The 19825-nt window shown below is 34.9% G+C and overlaps 1 protein-coding gene across 1 annotated transcript in view; it reads left to right on the forward strand.

The window, feature by feature from the left end:
• Positions 1–5663: 5663 nt before the first annotated feature.
• The window catches only part of tmem8b (transmembrane protein 8B), a 129831-nt gene continuing 115669 nt past the window's right edge, over positions 5664–19825 (forward strand). The window contains exon 1 of the mRNA XM_046841153.1: positions 5664–5864. Within this exon, the coding sequence (XP_046697109.1) occupies positions 5780–5864 (85 nt within the window). The 5' untranslated portion in view covers positions 5664–5779. The remainder of the gene's footprint in view (positions 5865–19825) is intronic.

A 19825-nucleotide genomic window follows, 5' to 3' on the forward strand; every position in this document is an offset into this window, starting at 1 on the left:
GAAATACATTTAATATGCTGTTCAGTATGTTTTATTTTTGATTGCATGAAGCTTTAACAGTCAAAAGTAGTTAGTCAATTCAATTTATAATTAATTATAAATTTTAGTTTAAATTTTTATTAAAAAGTTAATAATATAAGTGCAATTTATTTAACCCCAAGTTAGATTACCTTAGCAATTTAAGTACAGTCTACATGAGCACCAAGTAAAGTAAATTTAAATAAAAAAGTTGGAGAATCCAATACTTGATTTATTTCAGGAGACCAGTTTACTCAATGGGTTGAGATCAGTGAATTTATTAGGGGTTTTCATGGTGTAAAAGTATTGATAATACTACTATTTCTGTCCTTCTGTATAACAAAAAGAAGGTGGTTATATTTCACAGATGGTATTTCCTGTTTATCAGTTTCACATTCAAAATAGATTTTGTTTCTTGATTTTTTTAATTATTATTTTCTGGCCCAAATATGTGCAGCAATAAATCTTTTAAATTTTGCAAAATAGACATGAGTTTATTCTTGTTGTTCATGGTGTTGACCGCCATTAAAACACTGCCCTGCAGCTAAAGAACTTAATAGATTATTGTTTTGGATATGTTCACAACATGTTGAAAGTTGAAGTGTGTGGTTTGGAAGAAATCCTATGCTACAATTAAAGGTGCAATTAAATGTGCAGTGGAAAGTAATGCAGGACAGATCAGCCGAATGGGACCTGGGTTAAAGAAACACTTTGCTGGCTTTTGTGAATTAACCTTAAGCTTGTAAAGATTTCTATGAACAGTTGTCAGATTCAGTAAGATACAGTTAATAAATTACTACCAAAATGATGTCACAGGTGGCTGCCTTTGTGTGTTGGTAAACAGTTTCTGTGTTGATACCTGGAGCTCATTCACCAAAAAAGAGCTAATAAACATCAGGGCTACATTCCCTATTGACTTATATTATAGTTATTGTTTTTATCTTTATTTATTACTTTATTGTTGCACACCATGACAAATTCCTTGTACATGCAACCCATGATACTTGGCAATAAAAATTATTCTGATAATCTATAGCAAGGTGCAGACATGATTATCAGTGAACAAGGTCACTTTAAGTAGGTAAAAAAGGACAAACTTGAATTGTGTAGTTGCTGAGCTAGACAACTTATATCATTTTACACTGCCAGTCCAACATTTATTCCCTCTTCCACAGTTGCAGTAATTTATTTTACCAGGATCTTGGTCCGGATGATGGGAGAGTTGGACTGCTGCGCAAAGTCTTTTCCAGCACATCTAAAAGATTCTCAATGAGGTCTGGTGGTGGCCAATCAATGTGTGAAAATGATGTCTCCTGCTCCCCGAACCGCTCTTTTACATTTTGAGCATTGATGAATCCTGGCATAGGAATATGCTCGTGCCATTAGGGAAGAAAGAATCCATTGATGGAATTTTTATTTTGTTTTCTTTACTTGATGCATTACAAAAATAATGAAAAAGGTCAAATTTAACTATTAAACAGTTCAAATCATTGACACATAAATGAAATTGTTAGTAAATATTTGTGGCATATAACCAATAAAATGTTTGGTTTATTATTATGCTGTTATTGTGGGAAAAAATCTTACATTTTGCTATGGAAAAAGTGACTTCACTTTATTCTGGGCTGCATCACATCACTGATAATTTTCTTTAAAATCACATGTCACAAAGTGTTTCATTTTTTATTTACTCCACATTTAGGGATGGATTGCATGTTTTACAGCAATCTAACCTCATTTGGTCCATGCACAGCAACAGTGTGTGTAGATCTAAAAAACATGGATGGCATTAAAATATATCTTCTGTTAATAAAAATATAAAAAAAACAATATTCATTAAATTGGGATAGACAAGGGAAAGAAAGGTTTACAGGAAAAATGAATTTATTGTAATTATGAGGTAATTGTGGAGCTCGGCCAATTACTTTTCCAGATTAAATAATTCTTACATACTTTAAAGTTGCTTACATGGTGTTGTTGAAGGGGGATTGTTTATACATTTAGACAAAGCTCTTGAAAGAGGCCCAGGGTCGATATATCCATTAACATTTGCCACCTGTGCTCTCCATTTCTCATTCTGTACCTAACCAGATGTTAGAGTTTGGGACTCCAGATGTGTTTGTGACATCAGTACAGATGATGTAGTTGTGGAGGGCAACACATGCCTTGACCGCATTTATAATATTGTAAAGGTGGAACACTATAGGCATATATCATTCTGCGTCTAGAGTGCCATTGTCTTGATTTGGCATGCATTTGTCCATGCCTAAGACTAGATCCTGTAAACTAAAAACCACATCATTTACAATAGATAACGATTGTGTAGTTAGACAATGCAGAAAAATGCGTATTTACAAACCATTTATTACCTTAATTCAGGAAAATAATTAATAATTTCAAGGACAATAGGGCCACAAATTGTTTAGGTTGAATTCAGTTCTTCTTTACCATCTTCTATTACAAAACATTTCAGCTAGGGTTGCCAAATTCAGCAAAGGAAAATAAGGGACAGACTTCCTTCTTTATAGGAAAATAAGGGACATTATAAGGACAGTCAAAATATTTGTATTGTACTGTACCACCTAGTGTATGTCTTTTCAGTGTTTGCATTTAAGTATGTCTATTTTTTTTTTTTTGCTTAAATTAAATGCTAAAATAAATCTCTGATATCAACATTTTTCTTAACCTATGTACAATTTTATTCTAAAAAGAATTCTATTGTCATATTATAATGTCACACACTGTACAGATAAACCACCTGTATGAGCAAATTGTACCTCATTATAATCAATAAAAAGAACGGGTATTTTATTTAAACACAGCAACTGATTAAATGTAGACATGTATGTGGAAATGTTACAGTAAATGTAGAATTTTTTTTTCACTTTTTTATGATCAATAAATGCAAATATTTAAAGTGCAAAAAAATAAAAATAAATAGGGAAAGAAAATATATCAACTTCTTCTTTCTTTGATTCTCAGAGCCCATTTTCCATGAGCACTTCTTCTCACTTCTTGCAGCGACAGTGATTTGTTTTTCATGAAGTAAAGTTTTGTCAAATTCATAGCATAGTGTGTTATAATTCATGGTGATAAACAGTTTGTGTTTCATGAGTTCAACAGAGCATCTGTTCCTTGAGTCACTTGTTTTTCATTATGGAAAATATACATAATGAAAAAATCCAAAAGTAAAAAAGCAGAGATGAGGATTAATATCACAATTATTAGCATCAAAGTGAACTGTATAATGCAGAGCAACTGCCTGTATGTGTAAGCCCATCACCTGACTAAACAATAAATCATTTGAATATTCATATTTTAAATGTAAATAAGCAAAATCAAATCATAAAGCATATACTTTATGTTGACAATATGTTGAATGCACATTCATTAAATGTATTTTTTGTGTGTGCATATACATACAAATAATCAATTTTGGCTTTTAAAACAGTAGCGTCCCATATCAGATGTTCAGAGATGTTCAGGTGACAGGAAAAAAAATAGAAATTGCACTGTGGGTTCTTTGCTGTCGGTCGTTCGATCGATGGGTCTCCGTGGACGCTTGTGGTTTGACGTCCACCATATGGCTTACAGAAAAATCTCTTCTACATCATTTACAATTTGCCATGTACATATTTCCCTGGACTTCTCCAAGCCACATGTTCTCCTTCTCCCATTCTGGTTTATATTTCTGTAATGTTTTTTTCTTTTTTTTTTTTTTCACAAGGGGGACTAGTTGTCAGCTTTGATAGCGTCCAGGTAACTTAGCAACACCCAGTGAGAGAGAGTGTGCACGTGTGGACATGCACAAACACACACACACACACACACACACACACACACACACACACACACACACACACACCTCACATCACCACATTAACTGCACATTTATACTATCTCTACTCTATACTCTATATGTAGATTATAAAGGACAACCTGTGTTCCGTATGGGTTTAATACGGAACGCTGCTTTTGTTTTTGTTTTCTGTAAATGCTGATTTGCTACACTGAGCATGAAGTGCATGCAAAAAACAAGAAATTCACCTTGACAGCTGCACCGTTACAATGTCTCATTAAGTTGATTCTCTTCTTACTCATTTTCCATCTTACATTAAACACTGTCCATGTCTATGTCCAACACTTTAATCACAGTAAACATGCTGTTCATTGAATTGCACACCTTGCAAATATGTTTCAATTATACTATTAAAAAGTGTTTGTTTTTGTAGTCTTTGTTTTGACAATGGACTTAGTGTGTGTAGTATTTATTAAATGAGGATTATTAACCTTCTCCATGACCCAAAATATTGTACGTGTATGTATATGACCTGAAAGTGTATTTAATGCACATGAACCTTTAGCTTCAGATCATTTTCTGGCTGCATACCAATTTATGAATTTCAAATAAATGTCACCTTAACATTTCTACAGAATGAATCATGATGAATCACATGCATTTTTTTTTGTCTGCTGGAAGAAAACCAAGGTTGAGTCTTTGTTTAGATACCATTAAAATGTATGTGCTGTTATGTGAATGCCTTGTCTTGTTATATAACGATTTCACATGCTACTGTTACCAGAAATATCTGTTCTTCACCACTTCATCCTGTTATCATCTTGATTTTTGTAGCATGCCAACAAACCGAATGGCCTTGATCAAAGTGTCTTTGTATGTTTATGCTGATCTGTCAGCACGATCCTGTTTCCTCACAAGCTAAACTATATGAATAAGACCATCATTTCTCTGTTTGTACAATCCAAAAAACATAGTATATAGATGATTGATAGATAATTGCACATATGTGTAAGTGTGTGTAGTGCTATGTGATACACTGGTGTCTCATTCAGCAAGAACGGTATTCCCCACCTTACAACTAATGTATAGGCTCTATACCTACGTCTAATCACAATCAAAGATGCTGTATATATTTTCATTTTTCACCAATACAGCATTTTGTCTGTTTACCATCATTACATGTGTAAATAATTAGCATTAGATACAGTACACCTTCATGCTTTAAAATATTTTAATAATTAAAAATAATATATATATATAAAAACAAGCAAAAACCTAAACTAAACAAACAAAAAAGATCATCAAAGAAAATATATTAGAAAATATGAAATAAACTACATTAAAAAAAGAAATTCTCATGATGTGCTGTAGGGGGCAGCATTTGTCTACTTTATATAGTAAACCTACCATACAAGCATCTTCTGACTATTAATTACAGGGACATCAGTACTATGCACTCTGTAGACCATGGAACTCAGTCATGTACAGCTGTATTCACTTATTGCATGTAATACCTTCTTTCATATTTGTATTTGTAAACAAAAGGCAAATATATAAATAAGAACGTAAAACAATTAAAAAAGTTATACTGTAATACTTAAAAAAAATAAAAACCACGTTAATCTTGTTCGCAACAACGTTAACGCTAAATTTTCTCCCGATTTTGTGATTGATTGACAGCCGCTTTCTCTAATGAACTGCTCAGGAAAGCACGCGCCGTCCAATCTCTGCGGCTCGGAGGAGGAGCCTGCTCGGAATACCCCCCCCCCCTCTTCACTCCCCTCCTCCCCTTCAAACCAGCCGTCAGCCCCTCCTTCTAGTTGACGTCATGCGCGAGCGGCCGGTCCGTCGCGAGACGCGAAGATGTGGACGGGCGCGGTAATATAAACCGGCGGAGAGCCGCTCTCGGAAGGTGCACCTCTGCTCGCTTTTTTTTTCTTTTTTTTTTTCTTTCAAATCGCGATGCGGCGGCTCGGAGATGTGAGGTCGGAATCGGGCCGCCTGCAGCTTCTCGTGCTCATTTCCGCTCATCTTTGCTCCATCACAGGTGAGTCCGTTACCGCGAGATGTCCGGTGTTGCTGCGGAGGAGCTGTTCTTTGTGCTGGTGCTGAAACACTTCGCGTATGTCGCTGCCATCAGAAGGCACAGCTGTCTATAAAAGCTCTGTTTTTATTTTTGTTCATTTAGTTAGACGAACGTGCAAACGACTAGTAGCGGTCGCTTGATGTTCTCCAAGCTTTTACTTTTACTAAAACGCACTGGGTTGTACAAATAAACTGGCAAACAAAGTCTACAAAGAGGTATTTCCGAAGTACAGCATCATCATAACCATTAACATGAGATACAATTCTCCCCCCAAACACATCATTGTACTGAAAAAGTGTACTCTTCAATACACTAGAGGATTTTTTAAATCATCTCTAAAAGGTAATTCCCGGTGTAACTTTCTATCAGTATTTTTGCAAATCAAAAGCATGACATAAAACTTGCATTCTTACACATTATGTCTATGTGAATTCAGTGAACGGCTCACCATCATAAAGCGACTTACACAAACATCTAAAAACACTCATTAATAAATCAGGATCAGGTCTTACACTGTGTATGTCAAATGTAATTGTTTCAACATGCTGTTCTAACTCTTATTTATGTCCTGTGTCTGAATGGAGCTCATGGTAACTGTTATGCTGTTGGTGTCAGTGTGACTATCCTTGTTTAATAAAGATTAAACAAACAAACAAACAAACAAATAAAATAACTCCAAGAACAACAATAAAAAACAACAACAATTAGAGTGTAGCATACAAAGCAATTCCTTACACAAAAAGTCCCCAGTGTTGCATGTTTACCTGCAATATAATGGGTCTGACATTATCTGATGGGTCTGACTGGCAAATCATTTCTCTTGGAATATTTAATTTCAAAGAAGCCACGGATCATGGTTTACAAGGATATGTAGATCATTTGTACATATACAGACAGAGATAGCAGATGAGATAGCAGAGCGAGACAATAATAACCTTTACAGAGTGACAGTGATTAATGAAACACACTGTGGACATTTGCCTCTATGTAGCGAGCATAGAAATCTCCCATGTGGAGCCTAAACATACATGAAATTATAGTGTTCTTCTGGGACTAAAACACTGATGGTGTTAATTCAACATTAGTCCATAGAAAATTAACATTGTTTTTTTTATAATAAAAGCAGCATATAATATGTTTCAAGAAGCTAGTGGTCTGCATTCTAATTAAACCTATCTGGCGTCATGTGGTTTCTCTGCACCATTAATGCAATTTTTCGAATGAGGTTTTGCATAGAACCTTTCCTGAAAGAGATCACCACTGTTATACATGCAAACAACCCAAAGAACCCTTTTAAAAGATAGATGGAACTCTGTTTCATAGTGGAAATGTGCTCTGGCTCATACGAAGCTCCGCAAAGATAAGCCAGATGTTTCTATGTTCTGTTTTAAAGCTGAAAATTACACAGCAGTTGGACTATAAACTGACATCAGTGTCACCACTTAAAAGGCAGCTTTAAAAGGCCGGATGAAGGAAGTCGTGGTGAATTGCTTGGATCACTTCATGCTGTATGGTTACCCTGATTCTGCATTGAATTCACAGCTTTAAATGTCCATGTGTTCTATATTGATATGCAGTGTGTGGTGCATTGAGAGTATATATGGTTTCTCATTGTACTAAAGTCAGAACAATATTATTTCTTTTATGAGCATCTTTTTAAATATAAACACAAACTACCTGCTGAAGGAGCCTGCAATCAGTGGTGAAGCAATTCATAAACACTATTGAACTGACAAACAGTGGAAAGAGGGATATGTGACAGTGAGGCAGCACAGGAACCATAGGCAAAGCTCTGCCCATTTACTCACATTGATCGTGGTATTGATGAGTAGTCAGAGCACAGTGATCTACAGAGGCATGCATAACCACATTAGAATGATAAGGAGCATGGTGTCATGGGAGAATGAGTCACAGCAGACGAAACGTGGATGTTTAATCAGATAGACTTCCATGGAGAAACAAATGTTTACAAAGGTCTATGTGTATATGAATCTGTTTCAGAGAGGACTGCTCTGCATGTCCATATTGCTCAGATAGACGGGTGGGAAATGAAAGAAAAATCAACATGAAGTATCTTAGTGAGATGTGCTGAAAACACCACGAGATGCCAGAACCCATTAAAATGTTCTGTTTGGCATAGATTCTACAAGTCTCTTCAAAAATATATTTCTTTAATTGGCATTTGGTGAAAAGGGCTATTCAAAAAGTCATTCCAAAAATTATTTAGACATTTAGTAAGTTTGAGATTGTAGCATTTGATTTACTGTTTATTTCTTTTTCTTGCTCATCAAACCATTCTGTAAACTCTCATGCCGTTTTGTTTTTCCCTTTAGGGGTAGAGTCAGTCTAAAATAGACCACTCCTATCAGGTCCTAAATGTTTCATCATAGGATATAGGTGATGAAGCAGAAGAACTTTGTATTGATTTGGAGTGATGCTTTACTCTAAGGGGATAAGTTGAAACAAGCCATGCACGACAGAACCACCTTTTTTCCTTTTATTTCTCAAGCATCTGGACAAGGCAAAGGAGTGGAAAGGACAGGAGAGAGAGAGAGATGGAGTTACAGTGGTAGTACGCAATTTTCTTTTCCTGGCTCAATGTGGTTTTGAGCTATTGTTCACATAATTATGCAAGGATGACCAAAATCATTTGAAGTATCCTTCTGACTATTATTAGCAGTCTTATTGAGATCTTGAAGATGCTTTCATATGAAAAAAAAACAGGCTTCATTGAGATTCAGTGTCATAGCCTGTATCTAAGAATTTGGATTCTTAAGTCAGGTGAACATGTTTTGTAAAGATTTATTGAAATATAAATTGAATGTTTAATCTTAGGCAAAAGGTTTCTTTGGAAAGGTGCACAATTCTAAAAGAATTCTACCTGGAACCTTTTCGTATAAAGGGTACATAGAGTTCATAAATTAATATAAAGAGACTGCTGTACTGCTCTGCATACAGATGAACCTTCCAGGGTTTCTTTTAATTTTTTTTTTTAACCTTAAAATCTCATGTATACTGCATAACATTAAGCTTGATTTATGTAAAAATAAGTAATTAATATTTAATTGATTACTATTAAGTCTTTGGCATATCTCCATTTTGAATACATAAATAGAGTACATTTTGTAATCTTTAAAAATTATTTAAAAAGTCTAATTCATAAGCCTAAATGGTTCTGTGGTTTGTCCCTCTCAGGTAACATTTAATGTTTATACGTACTTTTCTGCAGCCGAGTCATTTCTGTCAGAAAGCATTCCTATAGAACCAAAGGCTACTCTAATAACTTTTCTTATTTAAAAAAAGGTATACAGGAGAGTATCTTCAGGAAACTGCGCTGTATGGACAAAAGAGGGTGGACACTCGATTATAAGATTTGAATGTGTTTTAGTAAAGTCAGGTGCTGATGTTTGGTGAAGAGGCCTGTAGTGCAGTCAGAGCTCTTTAGCAGGCCACTCAAGATCTTATACTCCAACCCATGTAAAGCATATCTTAATGGAGCTTGCTTTGTGCAAAGGCACATTGTCATGTTGGAACAGGTTTGAGTCTCCTAGTTCAAGTCAACGGAAAATTGAATGCTACTAGACCCTAAGACACCCAATGCAATTGTGTGCCTCTGACTTTGTGGTAACAGTTTGGAAAATAACCACATATGTCAGGTGCCCCTAGATTTTTGTTTATATAGTGTATGAATTCTTAATGGTTCAAAGAACCCTTGAAGGATTTTTTCTGTTTATAAGTGCACTTATAAACACCTTGCTTTACAGCTTTTTTTTGGTCTCTTACCAGCTGAGAAGAAAAGCAAACCTGTTTTTCCTCAAATCCAGAGAATTACCCAGGAGGTACCTTATATTAGGCATCAGAACATTATTTAGCCCTTGTGTTTCCTGCATTCTCCCTGGAGCTTTTGGAAAAGAGTGTGAGAGATTAGTTACTTAATCAGTGGCTAGACAGAAATGCAGCTTGTCTTCGGCTTGTTCTGTTGAATGTATGATCGAATTATGAGGCTGAAAATCATTTCATCTTGTACAAAACCTGCTCAGAAGTTTCAGAAAACATTTGTTTCAGAAAACATACAATAAATTTATCATGCGATTAAATACTAACCCAATGTGTATTTTTTTCTTTCTGCTTTTTTGCTTTTAAATTAAATAGGTTTTGTGTCATCACAGTTGGAGATAATTTAAACTTGTCTTATCTCTCTTTAAATAATTGTTGTTAATGGAATGCAGTCAGATCATTTTCATTGACAATGCTTTTCAGAAGCAAAAAAAAAAATTAATGTGTTACGCCACATACAACATTCACATCATGTCCAGAATCAGTTAAACCCGTGAGATAACTGGCGCCATGAGAGCCCCACAGGGGAATTTTGGGCATCACTGCTTTGTGCAAACTTGATCATTATACCATCTGACAAATGCGTATTGCAGCACCCTGATTGATGTCATGCCAGAACAAAACTCAATATGTGCTGCACTAAGTTGCTAATCTTGTCTTCAGCAGAAACTAATGGAAGTCTGGCTCTGTGCGCTTGCCGGGCTTGCGGTAACCAAGACAGAGTGAGGAAGCTAACAAAAACAGCATCGGCTTTCAGTGTCTGGGCCAGGAATATGACCAATTTGTGACAAGGGCGATTAAAAAGGTGACAGGGCCTGGCCTTGAGTGGCCAAAAAAGTCAATACTCGATGAAAAATTCAATACTTTAGTGTGGGTTTATGTAGCTATAATAAACTTTTAGGTCATTCATTTTAAAGTAGGTGATTCAATTCAGTATGTGTTGGCGATTTAGAATAGTATAGATGATTCTGTTGAATTTATTTTGTGTTTTTAATTTAGTATAGATCATTTGAAAAGATGATTCACTATATGTTTGGTGATTCAGTATAAGTAATTTAATATAAATGAACCAGTGTATATGATTAGGTGTTGATTATGTATACGGGATTTAGTACAGATTATTCAGTTAATGTGAATAAAGATTGGAAATCAGTGCTACATAGTGCCGCATTAAGGGATAATTTCTCAATTTTAAAAGTGTGAGTTCTTTGTTTATATGCTATATGCTCTTTGTTCACACAAACACACATACACACACACAAAACTGTGAACCTATGAACCTTTAAATCCCTATTTTTTCTTTAACCACAGTGGCTATGGTAACACAACGAACCTTAATAACCCAAACACACAGAACATACATTTGTATGAAAACCCATGGACTAGCTATGCTGTATATTCGACTGAATAATTATAACACATTTAATATTTAATATCACCTTTAATATACCTTCCAAGTACTTCTATCTATCTATCTATCTATCTATCTATCTATCTATCTATCTATCTATCTATCTATCTATCTATCTATCTATCTATCCATCCATCCATCCATCCATCCATCCATCCATCCATCCATCCATCCATCCATCCATCCATCCATCATCTATCTATCTATCTATCTATCTATCTATCTATCTATCCATCCATCCATCCATCCATCTATCTATCTATTCAGTATAATAAAATTATAAGGTGTTTCCATTGCCTTGCATTCTTTTGTTCTGAAACTTATGATTCAGCGAGTCCATTAATAACCAAGTCCTCTGTGCATTGCAGAACTTGTTCAAAATTGGGATTTCATTTTGCTTGTTACAAAGGTTGACTGATGAAAGGCATGAAGCACTCTTGCATCAGTGAAGTCTCAGATGTGCTTCCGGCTCCGCTATCACTTGCTCTCCTATATCTGCATTTCACCTCTCTGAGAATTACAGAGCGTGCTGCAATTTTCCCACCTAAAACGTGCACTGACAAGCAGTCCTGCTGTGTTAGAGGAGCATTCATAAGGGTAGAACAGTCTGTATCGCAATCTGTCGGCTTACACCTCTTTAATTGAGTCATGTTTAAAAGGAAACATGCTAATTTGTTTAGAAATCGGGGCATGCTACAAATCCTAAAGAAAAGAAAAATCTTGATAGAACAATGGGAAAGTATTAATAGCAGGTGAGACATTGACAATTTTTAATGGCATCATTACTCAGGGGGAATGGATGATTACTCACATAGGTACTGTGAACATGAATCAAAGTTCAAGAGGCTACAATGAACAAACTACAGAAAAGATGGATTTCACGTATATTTCATTATTTGGGAGGGAAAAAAAATCCAAAAGATGTTTAGGAACAGGAGGCTTCCTCAAAAGACATTTATAATAAATATAATAATACAATTTATATTTTTTGTTTACTTCTGGAAGTGCATGGAATCAAAGTAGCTGTATTCGGTCTTCTATCACCTAACCGATTGAAATTATCTCCTCAAAGTAACACACCAATAACAAGACCAGCTGTATTAATCAACAGCCTTGTCATCTCAGGGTCCAGTGTTATTAAACCTGCAATGGCTTGCCTATCCAAGAGGTGCCATCTGGTATGGAAAAACAAGAAAATTACAATGACACCAGGTCAAGGCTCATCTATGATCTATATGAGGTGCAATAAAAAAAAAAAAAAAAAAACCACTCAGAAAAATGGGCACAAACCACAAAGAGAATTCATCTAAGCACGGTCAGATGGTGTTCTACATATGTTACTATGTCTACTTAATTAAAAAAAAGACAAAGTCCTATTATGCACTTTGGAGCAAGAACGTAATATAGAGGATTGCAGTTTATCAAATGGTGGACAAGCAAATATACAGCTCAGGGTACATTACATTGACATTTAATGTCATATTTTTTCTTGTTATTTACACATTATCCAAAGAAGTGGACTGAACAAAGAGAAGAACAGAGATCAAACAATTTACAGCAGATTTCTGATCCTAAATGGCAAGCTTTGTTTTGTACCAACCATGCTGAGCTGACACTTGTGTACTCATTTGAAGGGCACATCCTGCTCCAGAGGGTTATACTGTCAGCCTCTGCTCCTCTTGCCGTCTGGGTCTGGCATTAGAGACGCTTTGCTAATTACACTCATCCTCGCATATCCGGTCCCTCGCTGTCTAACCAACTGCCACCAGGGAAAAGAGGTCTCCATTTCTGTCAGGACCCTGTTCTCTCTCTCTCTCTCTCTCTCTCTCTCTCTCTCTCTCTCTCTCTCTCTCTCTCTCTCACTCTCTCTGTCTTTTCCTGCATCTGCCTTTCGTCTGCCTCTGTCATGTACTTGCAGCTTTGGTAAAGGTTACTGCAGCACATGTTTCTTTCGTCCTCAGGGAAACATTAATTAGAAGGAGTGTGCAAAGAGTGTGAGAAACTTTGCTTTCGGGCTTCAAATGAAAGCTTTCTTGATTGCGGACCATGTCAAGACTAATGACAGAGTAGTAGCTAATGGTTTAAGGAGAGAAAGAGTGAGAGATGAGATTGAGCTAAATTGCCACTTAGGCACCCCATTTGGAAAGGGCTTTTAGGAACCTTCTGTCTGACAATGCTTCAAATAAGAGGGCTGAAAACACGTATGGTATGTGCAAGGGGGTGGGGAGGTTGAAGAAGAGTGCTTGTGCACCTGCCCCTTTGCCCCTTGATGTCAGCAGTGTCCTTTTGAATCTTCCTTTTTTTTTTTTCCGGAAAAGCTTATCGAAGGCTCTTATTAAGACAAGAGGTTTCAATCAATCAGAATTTAAATTTAAATAAGAGGCCTGTATTTTCTGCCTTTTACATCACTTGACCTATTGTTGTGCTTCAGCCATGACCTATGACCATACAGTTGGCTAATATAGAATATGGGTGTAACGGTACACATATTCTTACTGACATTCTTCTGTACAGGGCTTTCAGTTTGGTACAATGCAATCATTTATACGTGCGGAACATCTGAGTTCCCTCAGGAACGTATTAAGTGGCAGATCGCAAATTTGTTCACATTGTGTGTTTGTATGTTTATATGTGTGAAGTAAAAAAACAACAAAACAACAAAAAACAAAAAAGAAATCAATAGTGCTAGCATTAGCCCTTAACCAGGAAGTGACTAGCAGCTAACGCTAGCACTATTGATTCTTTTTCTTTTTTCTTTTTTGTTGTTATTGATTTTTTTATTTATTTATTTTTATTTAGCGCTAACGCTATTGATTCTTTAGAGTTTTATGTCCAGCTTCAAGAAGAAAATCCTGACAATTCCACATGTCGAGGGATTGAATGAATGAAGGATGGAAGAAATGAAGACATTTGTTAAAGTCTGCTGAAATAAGTAGATTATAGCTTAACATAATTAAATGTAAAACACACACACACACTTACACACTCTCACACACACCAACCAAATGTGGTCTAAAAAATGTAAAATGTTTAATACAATTTTTCCATTAATTACATTTTTATTAAAATAATTTTAAATTGTGCCAATGTAATCAAAATAATAAAATGTGTATTGCAATATATATAATTAAACAGTAAACTGTTGAGTTTACATTTACAAGCAATTTTATGTTTTGCATTTGTTCCCCCTAACCGTATCGATATTGTACCATGCCGTGACTTAAAAACCGGCGTACATACCGAACCGTGAATCTTGTATACGGTTACACCCATAACATAGAAACAGTGATCAGGGCTTTGGAAGGTTGGAAGGTGTTGGCTGCATGAGTGATGCTGGTGTTGAAAATGATGTAAGATTAATTATTTGCTTTTATAGAATGAGAGTAGCAACTTGAATCTATCTTATTTTCACCACTCAACAGTTTAAGGTTAGGAGTCTTGTTCATGGGCCCACAGTGGCAGCTATAATTTGACCTTTTCATTAGTAGCTCAACATCTTTAGCATCTTTATTCACTTCAGTATATATATATATATATATATATATATATATATATATATATATATATATATATATACTGTTAATCATTCTTCCTCTCTTAGTCTCAGTTGTGCTCGATGTTGACCTACTGTATATGTTCAAACCTATTGAACGTAAATGTTAAAAACTATTTGTGATACATTAGTACTTTTAATAGGGTGTAAAGGCAAAAAAAGATTTCAATCAGAATATCAGTAAAACAGTCTACAGTGAAGCCTTATTGATGTACAGGCAACATTTTGTTTAAACTGAAAAGGTAAAGTTAAAAACTGATATCGGAATTGAAAATCGATGGACTCCACACTACCACATCCAGGGTAGTGAGAATAAACACAGACACATTTTCTTATTCAGAGTTACATTAACATCTTATATAGGAACATGTGACATAATTACATCTGAACATTGACAAAACAAGTCAAATCCAACTATTACATGTTTTAGCTGATATAAAGAGTCATTAATCACTTTTTTCTCCTCCCTTTTGAACTTAATAAGAGAAAAAACACAGCTTACTGTGTCAGTCAGTCCTGAATATTTTCCATGAATGATAAACCTTCATATAACTGAATAGATTTGTATAATTGCTGTATCAAATCTGTAGTGAATTATTATATATTGCATGTTAATATATGTTTAGGTAACACATTACCTATTGTAGATTAACATATGCAACAGATCTTTGCTGTATTTAATTAGATAAATTTAGACTAATTATACCACAGTGGTGTTGAATTGAGTGATTGATTTAGTTTCTCTAACAACAGGGCCTGGACAGTAGTTCCAACTGCAAGCCCAATCGTGGATGTATATTAATGCAGTAATTTGAATAAATTATTGTTATTATATTTAGAATGTATAAAAGGACATGTATATGAAGGAAGCGCTACATGAACAAAGTAAAGTGAAATTGTGTTTCTGGAATGTAACAGTAAAAGCCCACAAAGCAAAATTGGTTTGACCCAGAGATGGGCCACAAATCCCACTTACTTGGCTCAAATTCAGCAATGAATTACAGTACATGGCTGGACCAAGTGTAGTTGGCAGAACTCGGGCTACATATGGCCCATGGCATAGCCTTATCTCAGCCAAATGTATGACTATAGCTGGCCTGATTCTGGTCCTATGTAAGACCAAACAAGTTGGTTCCACATGCAATGTTTTAAAAAGCTCTTGAGCATCTATGGTTTAGTTAATGAACAAGCAGCACCAAGCAAGCACAATGAGGTAAAAACTGCGTGAACCATTGCGCTTTTCTAGATGCAATCTGATTGGTAGATTTATTTATGTAAACTGGCCTTGTCTTGTGCATGAAAAGGTCTGGAGAAAATATGAAATAATTCTAATTTTATTATACATTATAAAGGGTTTTATAATTAAACTACCTTAAATTTTTCATCTAAAATTACCATTATTCATAATTGAATTTATTTGTCTTATGAAACCTTGTTGATAGAGAGCAATAAACCCACATTGCAAACAGGAATAGGGGAAACAGCTGTGTGTATGAAAATATTATCATCTTACTAACTGAAATATCTGAAATTACATTTTAACAGTGGGATAAGACTGGTTACACATATGTGGTCCACAGTTCTATATTTTACATCTGGGCCAAATAATACACTTAACATCTGGCGCATATCTTATTTGCCGCCTTAAAGACGGTTCCATCTCCACTATAATTGTGCCATGTTCGGTTCACATACCTCATGTGTCATATTCTTGTCATATTCATATTCATATTTACGCTCTGTTCCTGCTCCACATCCATCATTCTTTGCTTTCTGTGTCCTCTGTAGTAAACATGTTCCTATGGTTTTCTTGTATAAAATATAAAAATATTCTTTATTACTACTGGGATAAATATGACAATATGAACTGATTTTTACCTGGAAGAATAATCAATCTACACATTTTGCATTGCCATATTACCCCAGTGAAGAAATTCTGTTTCCAGCCTAACGAGAAGCACAACATAAGATTGATCAACTGTCTTAATAAATCAGTTTTATGATGTTTTGTTCTTTAATTAATAAAACGTTTATCTTTGTTGACAAACCTTTGTGGTATACAAGGAGTAAAGCAATTCGGGGCATGCTTTTAGCGAAAAATAACTTTAGGATGGTGACAGTAACTCTGCTTTTGTGCCAGACTGCATCACACAGAACAGCCCACAGTGTTTTATTCCTGACACATCTTGAGGTATTGTAAAGAGTGGAGAAGGCTGAAACGCATTCTACAGTTGTATTGACATTAGTCTGGCTCTTTACACAAGGAAACCTTCAATCTAGCACTGTTTACTTAAAGTAATTACTCACACACTCAGAAGCCTGACTTTGCACCTGCCAGGCCTGACTGTGCTGAAGAGCTGTTATATATCTGTATTTATAATAAATCATACTTCAATTGATTAATAGATATTTAGTGATTGATTAAATACTAATATTAATGCAGTAATGCATATAGACAATAGGAAACTGTTTTAAACATGGCATCAAGCATTGCAGAAAGCAGTGGTTTTATTTTCATTTAATCTCTGAAACCTATAAAAATGAAATATGTTCAATATACTTTCCTGAAAAATGCTTGTGTGGGGTTTGCTACAGGCTAATATTGAGTGGTGAAAGCTTTTAAGAGCTGTACCTTTGATACATATACAGTATACAGAATATAGCTCCTACATGTGTTGCAATGCGCAAAATAACTATCAGAGGACATACATTCCGTAAAGCTGTACTTTATTCTACCACCCGCAGGTTCTGCAGTCGGCAAAAGGCAGCTATTGTTTTGCTAGTTGTAAAGCTTTTGCCAGTGCCACCTGCTGTGGATGCCCAATCACAAACACATTATATAAATGTAATTTTATGCGGATGAACACGCAATAGAGTCAAAGAGAACCGGAAATACAGAGCCAGAAATAGTAATGTAAAAAGAAGTGAGACTTTTTTAGTAACTGTAATGCTTATATGCTAGCGAGCTATCTTTTTCTTCATAGATAATATTATTAGACAACTGCCTCAAATATGCATTCGTATTTATTGTAATGAAATATTAGTTGTTATTAGTTTAATTTTACATCAGTGGGAAGGTAATCAAAAAAATATGTAATACACACAATCAATATGTATTTTGTAATGATGGTCATATTTCCAGTCATAGAAGAAAATTAGCTGGAAAAAATGAGCTAGGGTAAAATTGTGCCTACTGTTAAAATATTATATCATTGAAAGTAGAAGGATGGAGTCAAAGTATTGAGCAGAAATCAGAAAGTATTTACATACAGTATACTCAAGAATTCAGTAGTAAAAGTAAATATTCATAATCAAAAATTGTATGCATGAATATATTTGTTTAGACATTTATTTCATTAAGAATTTTGCTAAACTACACAAACCTAAACGATGGCTTATTGGCTAGCTAATTTTTATTAACTCTTATGGAATGAAGGGAAGTAACATATGTCATGTGACGGAAAGCTGTGATGGGTGCGATTGCTTTTTTTTTTTTTATTAAAAGCTGGAAGACAAATCCAAAATGTGAAAGATCAGGCTCAAAAACAGGCATTAGTGAGGTGATCATTAAACAAAGTTCACCACACAGAGAGAAAATGCAATATACTGTATAATGTTCAGGTGATTAAGAGTTATTAATGATCACAAGTCTGGTGACTGTAAATAGGACAAAGTGGTTTGCTCTGGAGTGTGTGTAAAACAACAAAACTAAACAACCTTTACCAAACTAACTTTCCTCAATATGTTTTATTAGATTTTATTGTTACATTTTGATAATATGTTTGAATTTGCATGAACTAATATGAAATCCAGCTAAAGCAAACCTTTTGCGAGTATATAAGAAGAAGAATTGATGCTTATTATGCTTTGTCGATTCTGATTGTTGATTCGACTCTGTCTCCCGCTTGCCCGTTTTTTTGTGGCAGTCTTTTGTGAAGGTAAATATTAAAATCCAGTGACCATAAATATATATTTTCTGGATTTAGGTAAAATTACAAGTGTTAAATTTCTACAGTACTTGAGGGAAGTACACATTTAACACAATTGAACTTAAAAATAATAACCAAATAAAATGAAATTAGTTTTTAAAGCTGCATGCCAGTTCATTTCCAAACTTGACCGAGCCTTCTGTGCTTCACTTCTTTGGCCTACAAAGCTGCCGGTCCAGCAAATTAACACCCCTAAGCCTCATTATGTCTAAACTATTTCAACAATGGGAGTCACATTGCAAAGTCCTGCCCTTGTAGTTTATGCAATGCCATGCCTTCTGGTCAGATTTTCAGAATTTGTGTATTTTTTCACCTACTGCTTTCCTGTCTTGGGTAGATAATTTAGTGCTTTTCGGTTTTCTTAAATTTTTATAGATAATCTTACAGCTACATCACCTATAATTTCAAATATTTTATATAATCTAGTAGTAAGACACATATTTTATGCTGAATATGTTTTTCAGCATATTTTTAAAAGACATTCATTGTCCAAATTATAGTATATAGTCGAAAAATCCTGCATTTGTCTGGGTATGTAAAAGTGTATGAGGAGTAAGCTAATAATAATGCCAATGCACAGTGAGTCGCCTGCACACATATAGTTGCTTTGTGCTTTCTTTGTTCTAGTCTCTTTGTATGAAAGAATGGAGTGGATTCTGCTGAATACTTTTGCTCTTTGTCTCTTTGTCTAGCTACAAGTCTTTGTGTGTTTTCCCCACCGCTCTCTTATTTGTGCAAAGCTAAAATTAAAGATGGAGGAAAATGCTTTCAGTCATTCTGACTGTCAAAGATCTTTTCTTTCCATGCATTAAATACAGCCTAAATTTGTTTCAGACAAATACAAACCAAAAGCAAAACATAATTTAAACCCAAGATGTGCACTTTTATAGGAAGCATTATTTCAGAGTATTATAATAACATTTTGTTATACAGGAGCATCAGAAGCAATAATGTATTTACCTGAAGGCTGAACACAAACACTCACTTGAAAAATGTCTAAAATCCTGCACAACATTTTTCTTTTTAATTTGTGAAATTTTGCACGTGATGTCTGGACTTCTTGATAAATTAAATTGTTGTATTAATACATTTGCAGAGTCTGCAAAAAAAAAAAAAATGTTTTTATAAAACT

The sequence above is a fragment of the Silurus meridionalis genome, chromosome 27 (genome assembly GCF_014805685.1).
Source record: "Silurus meridionalis isolate SWU-2019-XX chromosome 27, ASM1480568v1, whole genome shotgun sequence".
NCBI lineage: Eukaryota > Metazoa > Chordata > Actinopteri > Siluriformes > Siluridae > Silurus > Silurus meridionalis.